An 18598-nucleotide genomic window follows, 5' to 3' on the forward strand; every position below is an offset into this window, starting at 1 on the left:
GGTGTACGCATTCCACGATAATATCTTACAGTACCTGGATTCATGCTATCATTTGAGACTGGAGTTATTCCTAGCATTTTCTCCTCCATTGAGTGAGACGAGGTTGGGATAACATATGTTTAGGTTGTTTAATTATTTTCTCGTAGATCCATCCGCAGGTGGATCTTTCACGGATATTACCACTATGGACGTAATATTTGGGGATATGAGTTGAAGCAATCTTCTGCTCTATGTTGCGTGTAAAAGATGTTTATCGTTTTTCTTTAGTAGAACTGTGATGCATGTTAGTGATTACTGGAATATTATAATGATAACCACTGAGCCCCTTTTTGGGATGATGTGCTCACTTGTTCCCACTTCAGTTTCAGTTTTCAGAAGAGATGGCGCGCATGAAGATATTCGTTTCATAGTTTTGAAACTTTAGCAGATTAAGAACGTTTATGGATCTTTTATATTTATGTATTCTTTGTTTAACTGTAAAAAAACAACACATTGATGTATTCATATGATTTGAGACTTTTCATCTACTAAGTATTAGAGTGTTTGGGAATTAGTTTTGTTTTACTTTATGCGACTATTTGCTATTTCAATAGATTATAGCAATTCTTAAAATGGGTAATCTAGATTTGATGCTTCTATTAGGTTGTAATCCATCAGCTAAGTATGTGATTAGGTTGGGGCGTCACAATCTGGGTCAGGGATAAAGAAAAATAGTTCGCAATTGTTAGGCAACTAGTTGGATCTGGTGTATTACCTACACATGTATCTAACCATCCCGAGCAAGTTAATTTACATAAACTAAGAGGTGGGTTGTCTGAGATAACTGAAGTGTTTGGGATCCTCCCCGAAATTGTTCAACATTCCCTGCGAAGATATCATTGGCAGTGTTTACATTTCATGAAAGGCAAAAACAAAATCATTTGTGTAAACGAAGATTACATAACGTCTACAAATGAAGCTCTTGTGACTATTCATACAAATGAAACCAGTTGGAGTCATAGGTCAAGTTTCAAATGATGCATTAGCTGGAGTTAATATGATAATGTGCATGGTCAAATACATCTTCACATTTGGGCACTAATTTTCTTATAAAATCCAAATTACAACGATTCCAAATCGCGTTCAGTTTTGGCCCACAACATCTGCGATCAAAAAGAGACTATTAGATTTATAACTAATACGAACCATAAGATTGAGCGCGATTCAGATTGTCATTTTTTCTTGGATTCCAAGGTATCTTCCATGAAACCCTGGAAAAAGTGTGGATAACCTCAACTTGGAAGTCATTAGACTTGACATTCCACCCAAAATTGGAATAGTTTAGATTCCACAGTAAGACTTGACCTAACGATAAATATAGCATTTTCTTCAAAATCCACACTGGTAAACTTTCAATAAAGCTGGACACATACATAATATGCACGAATCATTTTTGTTTATTTTTTTCTTTAAAAATGTTAGATAAATCACTCAGATAGAAGTCACGAGGGATTGAAATCCACTCCTAGTGCCAGACGCACTTTTAAAAGTGAGTCTGGTTTGAAGTTTTTTCGTGGACTTAGATCTTGGACTACTTTAGCAATTACTAACTGTAGGACACTGCCGATGATATTTATGGCCAGGATTGTGGATTTTCTTAGGTATAACTTTCACCCAAATTGCACAATGGGTTTAAAAGTGAATTAGCTAAGCGCATTTTCAATTTACGCCCCAATCCTAATGTACCTTAAAAGACTGTCTACTTTCAGGACACTGTTTTAGTATACGCTTCATTGAAGAAGCAAGTTGTAACATAAATCGTGCACATTTTAAATTCATGTATGAAATGTAAATTGAAACTACACTTGGGTTCAAGCGTCTGTGTTTGTTTTCTTGGTATAGATTATAATTGTGTCTGGCGTCGAGAGCGCTTCAAAACTGCGTCTGACGCCAGACACAACTATAATCCGTCCCGACCAAATTTGGTGTAACTTTATAGATTTTTGATATTTATCCAACTTTAGATCATCGACAAACTTGCCTCTCTGTCCATAATTCGTACCAATATGCTTATTTTGTATCTCCCAAAAATTTGCATACAACATAACTGGCCAAAGTCTCTTGCCTTTCAGGTTCAAATATTTTAACTCGGTAGTAGAAAGGTTACTTCGTATGGCGTAACCCAGTGAACCCATAACGTACTCAAGAAATAACTCAAAACATTATTGACAAAGATGCAATGATTAAAAAAAATAGTGTATTAAATAATAACTCCCATGCATTTAGCATACGAGAAGTAGGAAGTGACTCATGAAGAATAGTCAAAGAAATAAAAAAAACCTTAGGGCAGATATTTTAAAAATTTCAAATACCTACACAATCCCAATGAACCCGACCCTTATCTAAGATTGCATATAACTTATTTGGTGTGAAGTTACCCTCCAATTAATCTTCCTTATCTTCTTGCAAAATGATTGAATTGTCAAGCATATCGATTTTTCCGGCTAGACCTAAAACTCTTTTGAAGTTAAGTTCCAAGAATTCCTTACCACCTCTGACATATAGCACTTCTTTTCCATACTCAACTTAAACAATCTAGGAAACATTTCCTTCGGAGCTAAGTTATTAAACACCAGTTATGCCAGAGGCGTCTGTCCACTTTATTTACCACCTTAAACTCTCCATAAATTTTTTTATCTTAGGTTTTGTCAATAATATCATGAGCCACATACTCTTATCCACATCTGATATATTCTCAGATGGAATTAATAATTCACCTCTTAGACCCATTTTTCACACATTATCTTCCTCCAATATGTTTGCTTTTCCTTAGCATATCACCAAAGCCACTTATCCGTTAGAGCTTTATTGAAAAATCTTAATTTTATAATGTCCAACCATTTCTGCTCTTTTGGCGGGCAAAATTTCCTCTAAGCCGCCCAACTCATTTTCTTGTTACTTTCATCTTTCTCCCACAAGAATTTGTACATAACATACGATGAAAGTTGGAAAAGAGACATGAAATAAATAGGTAAGCTTGCCAGAGAACTTTTTATTAATGTTACTCTACCATCTTTGTTTAGAAACTTCCTCTTTGATGGAGCTAGCTTTTTCTTCACTCTTTCAATAACAACATTCTACACAACTCCTTCCTTATAGAAACCCCAATTAGCATACCAATATAAGTAATTAGTGATACAAAAGTCATGCACCCCGGTTCCAAAGCCAATTCATCCACTAAACTATCAACACCAATGCTTGTAATTGAGATTTTCTCCAAATTCAGCTTAAGCCATGTTACAACCTCAAAAGTATTAAACTTACATGCAATCTTGTCACTCACAACTTGTCATCAGTAAGGAAGGTGATAGTATTATCTGCAAACCGTAAATGAGATACCATACCATATTCCGTCGGATGATGCCAAGCCGCAAAGTAGAAGTGTATGGAAACAATTTTGAATGCTACCACCTTTTTGAATGAGCATATTGTTCTTGTGTTGAATATTGGTCAATCTACTAGATTTTGGTTAGACAAATGGACTATTACAGGGCCTTTGAAATCATGTTTCCTATAATATTTAAGATGTGTAAGAACAAACAAGCTTCAGTCTCACACATGGTTATGGATGGCAGACTACAATCACACTATGAGAGGTTTGTATATTCAAATAAGCAACTCGAATGTGACCTATTATGCAATGAGTTCGGTTCTGCATATAATCTGAATGACGAGAATGATACATTGGACATTTTGGGTGGTTTGTTCGGTGAAGAAATGTTACGAAGTGCAATCGAATGATACTGTCGACTAAGGTGTTGAGAATACTTGTAACAAAAAAAATTTCCTCCAAAGGTAAGTTTAATGTTGTGGGATAATTCTCGCAATTCCTTACCAACCTTGAGCATGTTGAACTATATGGGTGTGAATGTCCAAGATGATAAATGTCCTTTGTGCAAGATGGTGGTTGAAACTGGAGATCATATTCTTGTTTGTTGTCAATATGTGTCTAACGTCTGTTCTTATTTCTTTAACGCATTTAAAGTCCGTTGTGTTTTGCGCCTAATACTCTGAAGAAATTTTTTGAAGCTTGAAAATTTAATAATTTGCAAGGTGTTGGGAGGTTTGGTGGAAGGTGAGTTACGCTGTTATGTGCCACTTGTCCAATGAAAATAATAAAAGAGTTTTTCGGGGCAGGGCTACGAAGGTTGGGGAACTCACTTTGCATATCAAAACATACAATTGTTCTGTGTCTTTCAAATAGGAATATCTTTAAATAGGGCTGTCAATGGAACTTATTGAAACGGAAAATGACTCATCCGGTTCCATTATGATAAGGCTTAATGTTGCACTGTCTCTAGGCTTGTAAATACATTTTTTCTTTAATATATCCATCTTTTTTTCAAAAAAAAAAAAAAAACGAAGGGTAAAAAAGTAACCAACTTGCGAGAAAAAAAGACCGGAAAAACGAACAAAAGAAAAAACAGTAGAACGTGGGAGAGAGACGGGGTCCTTTTAATTTTGAGCCCAAAAACCTATATCCCCGCAGAGAAGAAGAAGAAGATTTGTATTTCTTTTGCTTAAAACATTCTCTCATCTGTATCTCCAGTCTCAAATCCTAAACCGCCTTTTTTAAGATCCAAAATCACACATTTACATTAAACAAACCCCTCTTCTCTCTCTGTCACCACCTTAAAGAAAAGGAGCTTGACAGCACCACCACCACATAATCAACAACCCAAAGTAATCCTAAATTCCCCCTCTCTTGTGGGTTGATTCTATATTCTGAGTTTGAAACCCTAAAACCCCCTTTTTTGTTTTTCGATCTGGGAATACAACATGAGTGAGTTTCAAATCTTTGATTCTTTGCCTGCTTAAGTAGTAGTAGGTTTAGTTAGTCGAGAAGTTTCTGGAGGAGGAGGAGGTGTTTTTTGGTGATTATCTCATGGCCAAGCGAGTTTATCAAGTTTGGAAAGGAAGTAATGTAAGTTTATGCTAATTTGCCCTAATTTTTTTTGTGTGTTTTTTTGATTTTTATTTACTTGGGTTTGTTTGGATCGTGTTTTGAAATGTGGGTTTTGTTTCAAAGTTTGATTTTGGGTTTTATTAGGTTTGTTTATGTGTGGTGGCAGTGTTGATTGCGAGTTTGAACTAATTTGTGGTGTGGTTAGGTTTTTATTTGAATAGGGTGTGATTAGGATTGACCTGAATGCAACATTAGGACAGTGCATACTGTGTTTCATAGTGATTTGGTGTTAGGGTATTTAGGGTTGGGACACCTTAGTGAATGCTTTTCCTGTTGTGGTAGGATTACTACTGATTGGGTGACATTGTATTGTCTTTATCTGATTTTGTTTTACTGTAGCTCACTGTGTGTCAATGTGTGTTTTGCTTGTGTTAATTGAACTTGTTTTTAGCAAAATATATATCACTATGTTGCACTGGTGTTATAAAGAAGCTCAGTGAATTCCTGGAAAGGATGTAGATGGTGGTGTTTTTACCGTCCAGAAGTTTTTTTGTGATAAATTATATAGGAAATTCGGTTGCTCTGCCAATGTGCATCGGACTTGTGGTGTTTATTAGCCTATTAGGTTTGAAGTTCCTTTTTTTCATGGGTACTTATTGACACAATGGTTTAGCAGAAAAAACTTGTTTGTATTGGTGGAGATGCACACTGTGGGAGATGTGAACTATAGCCATTTAGATTGAGTTATATTCTAGGTTTTCTGTTTGATTTACTTTTTCCATTGTGGTTTGAGTACTAAATCATGTGCACTGAGGGAACCTGTATTTGGTATTCCTTTGTGGGATATGTTTAGGAAAATAATCTACTAGTGTGGGGATTTTGCCTGTTACTTTCCCTGGATCAATTTTTATCTGTTTCGAACTAAAGCTGAGCACCCCGAGCCAGTTTCATCAATCTATATAGTTTCTCAAAATTTCATGTCAGGGGGAAGAGTTCTCGCCCATCAACAGTTACTGGTCTTGTACAGATTAGAAACTTTCAGTTGAAACTGTGAACCATAATTAAGCCATTCTCGTTTAACTTGTTTATGTTACAAATATCGAGAGAAGCATCTGATCTTAGATTCTTACTGATATAAAGTAGGTACAGTATTGATATAGGCCACCAGATATGAACAAGCTATACCACGAAACACAAAGACAATCTGCAGAACACTTGTCACTATCCCCGTATTGTGTTTTGAACTTTCCACGTTAAACATCTTGTTGGTTGGGTTAGGTAGCATGGTTTGAAGCTTAACTTCACTTACTTATGTAGCTGAATACTAACTATTAACTATGCAAGACTTTGTTATGTAATGTTAGTCAATTGCATGATCTCTTATCAAACAAGTACATAATATTACTCTATGCTGCACGTCTAAATAAATATTAGTGGACTCACTCACCTGTTTAGGTTTGGCAAGGTAAAGCAAAGCATCTCAATTCTGAGCGTCTAGGTAAACCAAAGTATGTGAGTTGTTTGGGTGTCCTGAAGTATGGCATGTTTTACAATCTGTACCAATTGACGTGCACATTGTTTCGAACTTAGTAACCAGATGTAATAATTAGATGAAACCACTATTTCAGTTATATCTAATAATATCCAAACAGATGGAACCTGTGATAAGCTTTTAAAGCATATAAATTAGTCTAATTGCAAATAAAGTTATGAAAGAGAAAAATCCTTATGAGGTGTTCATTTGAATGGATACTTGCCGAAATTAGTGTACAGTTATTAGTCTCTTTTTGCTTGCTTATGAGATTCGCGTGCATTCAGTTTCCTCGATATCAGTTCTCATTATATGGTTTTGTAAGGATCTGGAAGGAGAAATAGGCTCAAGTCCTAGGGTTAGAGATGGTCATTATTGTGGTGTGCAAGAACGCAGGTACACTCGCAGCAGACACATCATTAACACCAACATGGGCAAGTTGACACTTTTTTAGTAATCTATTCATGCTAGGTTATTACGTAGTGGTTCTATAAAGGTCTGTTCGTGCTTGGGATTATTCGCCAAAGATCCATGCAAAAGTCCGGGTTTTATTTTTTATTTTTCTTTGTACCAAATCTTGTGAAGTTGAACTTTTGTGTATTTTGTATTATATGCTTGACCTACATTTTAACTTCCAACTTTTCCTGACTTTCCCATGCAGAAATTTTTCTTTGGAGGGAGATTGGTGTTTGGACCAGATGCGAAATCATTGCTTGTGACTGTACTGCTTATCCTCATTCCTTCTGTTCTCTTTTGCACACTTGTTGTCAGACATATTCGGCATGAGTTTAATAATGCGGGATATGCGATTCTGGTGGTAGCTATTCTTCTTGCTATTTATGTAAGTACCTGAACCTCTTTTATTCTTGTGCAAGATTTTTTAAATTTGGTTAGATTTTATTGTTAGTAGGTATGTAGATGTACCCATTCTGTGCCAACTTTGATACGAATACGGAAGTGCAGAAGTGATTTAGACGTAGAGTATCTCAGTACACGCTTATCATACTTCGTTCAAGACATTTTGTTATCATTATTTTGTAGCCGCTGCAGAAGTCACATAAGTGTTTGTCATTCTCATTCTTTATTTTTCAGTAGTTCAGAATACTTTCTTGCATTAAACCCCTGTTATTCATTTTTCAGTAGTTTAGACATGTAATTGTGATTCTACCACTTTTAACCTTTTGGTTTTGGATGATTTTTAGGTATTGGGGCTTCTGCTTGTTACCTCAGCCAGAGACCCAGGTATTGTTCCAAGGGCTTCACATCCACCTGAGGAAGACTTTAATTATGAGTCATCTGCGTCTGTTGATGCCAGCGGACGACATACTCCAAGCCTACAGTTTCCCAGGACAAAAGAAGTTCATGTAAACGGCATGGTTGTTAGGGTCAAGTATTGCGATACATGCATGCTGTATCGTCCTCCTCGTTGCTCTCATTGCTCCATATGCAATAATTGTGTGGAGAAATTCGATCACCATTGCCCTTGGGTAGGGCAGTGTATTGGGATGGTATGTTTTTAAACATGTACCATGCTACTCTGTCCTCTAGTTGCAATTGTTAACCTTTAAACTTATTCTCTCCGATCTCCGTTTCGTGAAAGAGAGTATATTACATGAGCAGTTAGTTTAAAGGTTAACAAAAGGGGTCTTTGATCAATTTCTGTTTCCCCTTACATGTTCATATTATGAAGTAGTATAATTATGTGTGGATGTTTAATTACTTTTGGTTATTTGCAGCGTAATTATCGGTACTTCTTTATGTTTGTTTCGTCTGCAACTATTCTTTGCATCTACGTATTCTCGATATCTGCATTGTACATAAAGATTCTCATGAATAGAGACCAAGGAACTGTTTGGAGGGCAATGAAGGAATCTCCTGCATCAGTGGTACTGATGGCGTATTGTTTTATATCTCTCTGGTTTGTTGGTGGTCTCACCGGCTTCCATTTATACCTTATTGGCACAAACCAGGTCAGTTTTTTTTTCTTGTTTCTGTTTATTCTAAGTTGCTTGATGGATACATCACAATGTCACATTTAGTTGCCAAAATTGCAGAAGAATATCTTGAATTAGGCATAACTTCTGCAACATTGAGTTGCTTTGTTAACACGCCTCATTTGTGTTTGCTGCATAACGTCTGTGTACTTTTGCCATTGTCACCTAGTAAAAATTTTAAGTTAAATCTCAGCTGGCAATTTAGTTATTAACATGTATCAGGACTTGGCTGAGTTAAGATATAATGCACTGTCTTGATTAGTGTCTTAACTATTATGTTAAGAATTTGCACTCCATTGCTGTTAAGTAATTTAGTTATTCTTCTGTTACTGCATAATCACAAAGTTCCTCCATAGACACTTATTTGACATAGAACAGTTTAGGAAACGATACATATGACAGAAACCTATAGATGACATGACTAATGTATGACAGAGAACATTTTAGGAAACGATATACATGACAGAAACCTATAGATGGCATGACTAATATATGCTATTTTATAGTTGCTATGAGAACTTGAATTGAGTACATTGTTGACTACACAGTCCACAGGGCTATACAATAAAGAAACAATCTCTGATACGGGAATGCCCTGTAAATATGATTTTGTTTCCTGGTTTTTACTCTGTGCTGTAAAATAGGGGCCATGCCTGCCAACAAACATTTCCCCTTTTCATTTCTCATTGGTTTTAGCTTTCTTAGCCCCCTTTTCATTTCTCATTGGTTTTAGCTTTCTTAGCCATTGGTACTTCTTTTGTGTATTCAGACAACGTACGAGAATTTCCGATACAGAGCTGACAGCAGGCTAAATGTCTATAACCGGGGTTGTGTTAATAACTTCATTGAAGTATTCTGCACGGCGATAAAGCCATCAAAGAACAAATTCCGTTCATTTGTTCAACAAGAGGTGCAAAGGCAGCCTACAACTCGTACACGTGAACCAGAAGCAGCAGATGAAGCTGGTGTTGGACCACGTTCAAAGATAGAAGACGATCTAGAACTAGGTGGTGATCTTTTGAAAATTTCCCAGAGACGAAACGTTGATGCAAACAATGATGATTTTGATATACGCAGCAGAGGGAGCAATGTAGGTCGCCGTGATTCATCAGATACTGCTGATTTGTCCTTGGATCAGCAAAATCCTAGTGTTCAGTCAGATGCACGGCATTCTAGTTGGGGAAGAGGGAGCAATGTAGGTCGCCGTGATTCATCAGATACTGCTGATTTGTCCTTGGATCAGCAAAATCCTAGTGTTCAGTCAGATGCACGGCATTCTAGTTGGGGAAGAAGAAGCGGAAGCTGGGAGATAGCTCCAGATGTTGCTGCAATGACTGCAGCAGCTGCACAAAACAGAAGCAATAATAACCAGTAAACTTGTCCAGTATTGACTGTTTTGTGCATGTCTGCACAACTGCACTCTTTTACACCAACAAGCTCCCCCGAAGTTGTTGAAATATTCCATTTTATGTGGGAGTTACAAAATCAATTGTTCTTGGGTGTCAGTGGTTTGTCATTCAAGTTGTTCAAACACCCTTTTTTTGGGGTGTATTTGATCTCTGCAACCAAAAAGGAAGATGGAGTGGTTTGTAATGTTCTTTTAGTTGTGTAAGATAGGAATGATGGTGGGTGATATCTTCTTCCTTCTCTGCGTACTACTTGTCAATGGTCATATTTATGATGTGTTCTTGAATGCAGTCGGTCAGGGTCTGTAAGAGTAGTGGGTATAGGCTTTGATTCTTTTGTGTAAATTATCACAACACTCATTGCTAAATTTGTGCACTTTCTTATATGTTCTTGTTTGTTTTTTAGCCATCAGAAGCCATACCTGCAGTGGAACCAACTTTCTGTCACTATCAGAATTGTTTGTTGAAACCGTCCGACTAACAAGTAGGGAAATGGGGTACTCCAACTTTTACTCATTCTTCCTCTGACTGAATCCCTTCTCGCCTTTAAAATAGGGACCTTAGTCTCTGGTTTCCAAGCTGCCAAACACAGGGTAAAGACACTGATCAGGTTCAATCCGGACTGTAATCTGTGCTGGGTAAACCAAAATACTTAGGACTTTTTCTTTGATGAGTAGATTTCTGTTATTAATGGGGTCTATAATTAGGGAGAACATTCAGGGATTAGTTAGATAACCACGTCTTAACTGAAGCTTGTATTCTCCAACACTTGTACATTTACAGTTATTCTATACAAGTAGTACTAAACTGAGTAGACTACTAGTAGTACTAACTGAACAGAGCTTTAGAACAAGTCTTTTTCTTTCTCACAAAGAAAAAAAAGAACGACAATAGTTTAGGCGTACAGTTTTCTTATCTTCCATTTCAGTCCACTTCCTCCAGCAAACACAAAACAATCTTACAATTGGGATCATTTGGTAAGTAACTCTCACTCACTCAAGGGTTTTACAGTTGTTGTTTTTTTGGTAATGTGCTCTTACTACATTTCTTGTTTCATTTTGTGTTGTTGTTTACAGGATTAAGTAGCAAAGATGATGATTAATGCTATCAAGAATCCAATTGGATGTTTCAAGAACAGTTTCAACAACTTTGAGTTGCAAAAAGAAGCAGAATTACTCAAGAATCAATCCCCTTCAAATGTCTACTACCCCAACACCAGAAACAACAACAATCTTCTCATCAGTACTACTAATTACTCATATCCATTGACAAACACTTCCTTCAATACCAATACCAATACCAATACCAATACTACTAATAGTGCTAATGATATTTCATACTTGTTCCAACAAGAAGATCACTTCAACACTACCAATACTACTACTACTACAGATAATCTCAACAACAGCAACACCAATCCTCTTTACCCATACTGCTCTTCTTACTCATCATATACCAATGATTATGATGATGATTATAGACCTATATTGTCTACATTCTCATCATTACCTGTTGATAATGAAGTCATGATCCCATTTAATGATTATGAGTTCAACACACCTGCTAGTACTTACACCCCAAGCCTTAAACGCCAAAGACCCTGCGTCGATCCGCTTCCGAGTTTTCCTCCTTCGGATCATTTTGCATTCAACAACAATGATGGGTGCTATTCCAATCCTATGAGTAACTGTTGCTGCCCAAATTCTCAGGTGGATCAATTTTTGCTTCCATCGCCAACTAATACTACCGGCACCACTACTACTGCTAATGAGGTTTCAATTGCACAACCGGCTTACGCTAACTATGGAGGTGTCGGTTTTGTTGAGACGAGTAATGGGAAGAAATCTGACAGCAGGTACTTATCGGCACAGAGTGTTGCGGCTAGAGAGAGGAGAAGAAAGATAAGTGAGAAAACGCAGCAACTTGGGAAGTTGGTTCCTGGTGGAAGTAAACTGAATACAGCTGAAATGTTTCATGCTGCTTACAAGTATATCAAGTTTTTGCAAGCTCAAATTGGTGCTCTTGAATTCATGGGCTCAGTTCAGGTAAAGAGCTAAATCAACTTATTTCTGCCAATGAAATTGATTTCCAACCAACTGATTAAGCAACTTAGATAAGATAAACTTATTAGATTATTTCTAATTTCATGAAATTGTTTACAGGAAAATAAAATGGATTGTTTAACGCCACATCTGGGAGTTCTATTGGCATCATTACCCATCCAAGAGAAGTTGTATGCTGAGGAAAAGTGTTTGGTCTCGAGTCGCTGCGGTGAAATTATGCGCATGAATTAGGAGATTATTTAGCTTTGTTGTCAAATGTAATAGAATAGGTCTAATGATTTCCAGTAGTTAGAATTCTTTAATTTTTGTTACTCACATTGTTAACCATTTATTCCTTTTTTTGTTGTTGTTGTGACAAAAGGAATTCTGTCCTTGCTTTTGTTGTAACAATTTTTTTTCCTCAAGTAATGAAACTGTCATTTGTTACTAAAATCCATTATTCAAGTAATTGTACTTCGGTTTCCGGAGAATTTTAGTTTGAGGGGGATCGGGGGACATCATTAGATGGACAACTTCAGACTATGCAGGTCATCCATCAGATGAGAATATAAAGAACGACTAAGATTATTAGATACAATTATTAAAAGTCGCTCAGATTTATCTTTAAAGAACGTGGTTTATCGGGTCATCTGTGACCAATATTTTCATTTTCATTATTAGACTAGAAATTTAATTGCTTTTATTGTAACAAATATTTTTTTAATGAAATTGTCTTTTGTTATTCAAATCCTACATCTGTATATGAATAACTCGGTGCGGGAGACTAGCAACATGTTTGCTTTTTCCTCTATGTAGAGGTTAACTTCGACCAACCTCTATATAGTGGTGGACCCCACTAATTTATATGTTGTTTTTTTCTCCATTACTTCTACAAAGATAAAGGCAAATCTCTATTTATATAGAAGAAATGAGATAGCACCAGTCAGGTATTATCTTTGAGCCCCTACCTCTATTATAATTTGATATTACTAACTTGCCCTCAAATAAATTTATAGTTTTCATTTTTTTTGTTTTCTTCCGCCCTGTCCTAAAAGATATTTTGTTGTTTCTTCCCTATTCTCTCATGTTGCCGCTGCCGTCTCCCCTCCTCTCCTCCATAGATTCTTTCTAGGCTCCACCGGTCGAAAAGAAAAAATAACTTATAATTCTAATTGGATCATCAAGGAAAACAAGTTTCAGTACAGATTGCAGATCAAATCTAAAAATTTATCAATTTATTTTTCTAATACTAATCATGATTTTTGGATTAAATGGTCCTAATCAAGCAACAACCACGATTGACGAATGGTGGGTGTAATCCTTACCATGGATCTAGAGAAACAAGGGGTACAATCGTATAATGGATGAGTGAAAAAAGAAAAAGAAATGGATTACTCTGCGGATGTCAAAGAAGGGGATAGATTTGAACTGGTGAAACATGAGAATTGTAGAATGAAAATGTGTATCGAAACAAACTTGAAAAAATATCTCGAATCTTAACGGGATAAAGTAGGAAATATATATATATATATCAGATTACAATTTGAATAAATTTATATAACCACTAGGAAGTGAGAAAACAAACGGCATATTTACATACTATATAGAAGCACTTCAAATAAAATAGAGATATAGCTCTACTTAACAACCTCTATCAGATAGTTTCATAAAACAAACATGTTGTAAGTGGTATTCACCTTATGGGCAAGAGGAAGATTCATCTAGGTCATTTTGTGGTACATCTAGGTTGTGTGAAGCAACCATTTTCACCCTTAGCCTACTATCTTCAGAGGTCACAATAATCTCAAACTATGCCATCACACAAACTTTTTCTGTCATGTAACTTTTAAGTATGTGTAGGTTTCAACCGAAAAAAGCTTGTTTTTTGTGCTATAAGTATTCTCTGAGTTTACTACAAGCATATTCGTATTCATAAATCTCACTGAGAAAACTCATACAGGAAGAAAAGAAAAGTTTTTTGAAGTAAACCTTGGAGAGCAATAAGCGAAATAAGTTTGAATTTAAGTTAAATACCATTCAGATACTGGAGAAAACTATACCACAAGAGATTTGTGTTTCTCTTAACTAAAATTATGCAACTTTGTTTGGCAGAGCCACGTGTAGACAAGTGGGTGCACTTAATCCCACTTGTTTTTTCATTTTTCTTAATTGTACCTAGGTTTCTGGAGAGTTTTAGTTTTTTTGGATGCAGATAGTTATAAAGTTTTAAGTCTTTTTTCTTTCAAGTAGGAATATTATTTTCTGTTTTCTTCTCACAAAGAAAAAAAAAGACAAATGGTAGTAAGTTTAGGCATACAATTTCTCTCATCTTCCATTTCAGTCCACTTCCTTCAGCAAACAAAAGAAATCTTGCAATAGGGATCATTTGGTAAGTAACTCTCACTCACTTAAGGGTTTCACAGTTGTTGTTTTTTGGTAATGTGCTCTTACTACATTTCTCGTCCAACTTTCTTTTGTTGATTTATTCTCAAAATAGGATTAAGTAATAAAGATGATGATTAACGCAATCAAGAATCTAATTGGATGTTTCAAGAACAATTTCAACAACTTTGAGTTACAAAGAGAAGTTGAGTTACTCAAGAATCACCCCCCTCAAATGTCTACTACCCCAACACCAGAAAGAATAACAATCTTCTCATCAGTACTTCTTATTACTCTTCTTCTCCATTCACAAACACGTTCTTCATTAACAATATTACTAATAGTACTAATAGTATTTCTTACTTATTTCAACAAGAAGATTACTCCAACACTACCAATACTGCAACAAATAATCTCAATAACAACACTAATCCTCTTTGCCCATATTGCTCTTCTTACTCACCATATGATGATAATTATGGACCTATATTGTCTACATTCTCATCATTACCTGTTGATAATGAAGTAATGATTCCATTTAATAATGATTATGAGTTCAAAACATCTACTACTCACACCCCAAGCCTTAAACGCCGAAGACCTTATGTGGATCCGATTCCGAGTTTTCTTCCAAATAATTTTGCATTAAATAACAATGATGGGTGCTATTCAAATCCTATGGTGGACCAATTTTTGCTTCCATCACCAACTAATACTACCGGCACCGCTACTGCGAACGAGGTTTCAGCTGCACAACCAGCTTATGCTAACTATGGAGGTGGCGGTTATCTAACAGTGGGTACTTGTCGGCACAGAGTGTTGCGGCTATAGAGAGGAGACGAAAGATAAGTGAGAAAACAAAAAAACTTGGGATGTTGGTTCCTGGTGGAAGTAAACTGAATACAGCTGAAATGTTTCATGCTGCATATAAGTATATCAAGTTTTTGCAAGCTCAAATTGGGGTTCTTGAATTCATGGGCTCAAACCAGGTAAAGAGCTAAATCAACCTGTTTCTGTCAATTGAATTGATTTCCAACCGAGTGAGCAATTAAGATAAGATAAACTTAGATTATTTCTAAATGTATTCTCTTTTTTGTTGTTGTGCACAGGAAAAGAAGAAGATGGATTGTTTAACACCACATCTAGGAGTTCTATTGGCATCATTACCCATCCAAGAGAAGTTGTATGCCGAGGAGAAGTGTTTAGTTTCGAGTCGTTGCGCTGAAATTATGCGCAAGAATTAGGAGATAATTCAGATTTGTTGTCAAATGTAGTTGATTAGTTCTAATGATTTGCAGTAGTTAATTAGAATTCTTTTATTTTTGTTAGTCACATTGTTAACCATTTATTCCTTCTTTGTTGTTGTTGTGACGAAAGGAATTTTGTCCTAGCTTTTGTTGTAACAATTTCTTTTTTCAAGTAATGAAATTGTCTTTTGCTGTTCAAATCCTACATTATTCATGTGAATAACTCGGCGCAGGAGAGGTATTGACCCTGTGGGCAAGAGGAAGGATTCATCTTGATCTTTTTGTGTGGAGCAACATTTCACCTTTAGCTCACTATCTTCAGAGTTCACGCTGAATTAAACTCATGTGTTATATTTTTTCAGATTTTTAGCATTTACTTTGTGAGACTAATTCACAATAATTCTCAAACCATGCAATTACTCCCTCCGTCCCACCATATAAGAAATGTGCATAATTTGATAAGCATGTTTATATTTGTTACGTAGGTGTTTTAAAATGCTTTTCAATGGTATGAAGTTTACGAACATCTGTGGAGTAGTTTGAGAGATTAATCATTTCTAAATTTCACTTGTTATTATCCATAAGGGTATAATTGTAAAAAATGCTTAAAAATTACTCCTTTCCTTGCTTGCCTTAAAAATTGTGTGCAAACTTGAACTAGGTCACTTAATAGTGAGACGGAGGGAGTATAAAACTTTATTTGGCATGTAATTTTCAAGTATGTATAGGTTCCAATCGAAGAAAGCTTGCACTTTGTGCTATAAGTATTCTATGGATTTAGTACATGCATATTTGTATTTATAAATCTCATTGAGAAAGCTCATATACAACTAAAAGTAAAATGTGGAGAGGAATGAGTGGAATAAAATTGAAATATCATTGAGATACCGGAGAAAACTATATAATAATAAAATTGAATACTAAGATTTGTGCTGCTCTTAACTAGAATGAGACTATTTCGTCCGACGGAGCTAATTTATTTTCGTCTCAATGTGGGTGCACCATATGCAATTTATTTTTCATTTTTCATCAAATTATTTGGACTATGTCCGGCGAAGCCACATCCACAACATAATTCACCAATCTGTTTGCCTCTTGATTCCTTTCATTGTAGTTGCGATGTATAGTGCATTGTGGAATTTGGCATGTTAGCTTGATTTCAATGATCATTCTTGTTATGTACTATGGTGGTTCAGTATTGGAAGTTAGGAAAGTCGGTAAATTTTTCGTTATGTTGTCGTTTTTGACGCTATGAGGATGATTCAGCTTTCAGCTGTTAGTGCAGTGTTGATACCCAAAGATTCATGTGCACATGAAAAGAAGATGGATTGTTTAACACCACATCTAGGAGTTCTTTTGGCATCATTGCCCATTCAAGAGAAGTTGTATACTGAGAAGAAGTGTTTAGTTTCGAGTCGTTGCGTTGAAATTATGCACAAGAATTAGGAGATAATTTAGACTTGTCGTTAAATGTAGTTGATTAGTTCTAATGATTTGCAGTAGTTAATTAGAATTATTTTATTTTTGTTAGTCACATTGTTAACCATCTATTGTTTCTGTTGTTGTTGTTATGACAATAGGAATTGTGTCCTTGCTTTTGTTGTAACATTTTTTTTTCAAATAATGAAATTGTCTTTTATTATTCAAATCCTACATTTTTGGTATGAATATCTCGGCGCAGGAGAGGTACTGACCTTGTGGGAAAGAGGAAGGATTCATCTTGGTCTGTTTGTGGAGCATCTTGGTTTTGTGAAGCAACCAATTTCACCCTTAGCCAACTATCTTCAGAGTAGTCATGTGTTATATTTTTTCGGTCCGTCTGGAGGATTCTTGGTATTATTTTTTAGGCTAATTCACAATAATCTCAAACTTTGCAATCACACGAATTTTATTTGGCATGTAAGTTTAAGTTTGTGTAAGTCTCAACCAACGAAAGTCTGCGTTTTGAGATTTAAGTGTTCTATCTCACCGAGAGAACTCAAAGAAGAATTTTGAAGTAAACTTTGGAGAGCAATTAATGAGCGAAATAAATTTGGATTTAAGCTAAATACTATTAAGATAGTGGAGAAAACTATACAATAAAAGATTTTTGCTGCTCAAAATGATGTAACTTTAATTAGCGGAGGGTGATTGACACAAGTGGGCGGTGCACTAGATCCCACTTATTTTTCATTTTTCGTCTAATTTTAGTTATGATTTTGGAAATTCTATTTTTGTAGATCCAAAAATGGACGATGACGTTAATATTTTTGAATTTTGTTAGGGGTTAAGAAAGTATATTTCAATAAACAAATAAAATTGACGTGGAGCGTGTTGTATATTAAGTTATTAGAGTCTCGGTCATCTATTTACAATTTGATTTATACAAGACGGCGACGTGTGGTATCAAACTGTTGTTGAGAGATTTTCCAAGATATCCGGAATTAATTTTTCCGCAGCTTTATTTCCCTTATTTATAGTTGTGTTGTACAGTGCGTTGTGGAATTTGGCCAACTCTTAGCTTCATTTCGATGATCAAAAGTGGTTTAATATCGATGTTTGGAACCGTAGTAGATTTTCATATCCGTTAGTAAATTACAAAAGGTTGTGCTACCGCCAACACGGTTCTATCGATCCCATCTCTGCATATCAAACCTACCGTATGGTTCCAAGGTGTTTTCGGGCTACCCATTGTACTGGTCTTGATCCATAAGTTAGGTTTGATCAAGCCCACACAAGATCATCGTTAACTGGTGGGATGAGAATTTGGGCCATAATCTACGTATTTAACCAGACCAACCATATTTTTGCTGATGGATGCCCACATAGTTCGCTAATGGGTTGGATGTGGATGAGACTTTTGGAATCAAACGAGACAACCTTAAAAATCCGTTGGACATCCATAACCATTAGACTGGATATTTATATAGTTTTTGGAAAATATATAGATAGTTCAGGAATTCTTAAGGTGTTTGCTTGGAATGTTGTTCATGGCACTTTTATATTTGTATACATGTATAGAATCCGTAGGTTCTATAAAAAATCGTATATGTTGATTTTATCATTTCATTA

At 35.8% G+C, this 18598-nt stretch overlaps 2 protein-coding genes across 3 annotated transcripts; both read left to right on the plus strand.

Moving 5' to 3' along the window:
- The first annotated feature begins 4471 nt into the window (after positions 1-4471).
- LOC113283437 (protein S-acyltransferase 8-like) lies at positions 4472-10262 on the plus strand. Of its 2 annotated transcripts, XM_026532711.1 has the most exons (6): positions 4925-4963; positions 7138-7317; positions 7679-7984; positions 8213-8446; positions 9240-9564; positions 9670-10262. In XM_026532711.1, exons 1-6 carry the CDS (start codon positions 4925-4927, stop codon positions 9843-9845), a joined length of 1260 nt encoding a protein of 419 aa, XP_026388496.1. In that variant the 3' UTR covers positions 9846-10262. The 2 variants fall into 2 exon arrangements, with proteins under 2 accessions (XP_026388487.1, XP_026388496.1); XM_026532702.1 differs by having other exon boundaries at positions 4472-4963; positions 9240-10262.
- Positions 10263-10967: 705 nt separating this feature from the next.
- LOC113287382 (putative uncharacterized protein DDB_G0282133) lies at positions 10968-12170 on the plus strand. The gene is made up of 2 exons (XM_026536152.1): positions 10968-11921; positions 12039-12170. The coding sequence occupies exons 1-2, from the start codon at positions 10968-10970 to the stop codon at positions 12168-12170; spliced, it is 1086 nt and encodes a 361-aa protein (XP_026391937.1).
- Positions 12171-18598: the final 6428 nt, after the last annotated feature.

The sequence above is a fragment of the Papaver somniferum genome, chromosome 1 (assembly GCF_003573695.1).
Source record: "Papaver somniferum cultivar HN1 chromosome 1, ASM357369v1, whole genome shotgun sequence".
NCBI lineage: Eukaryota > Viridiplantae > Streptophyta > Magnoliopsida > Ranunculales > Papaveraceae > Papaver > Papaver somniferum.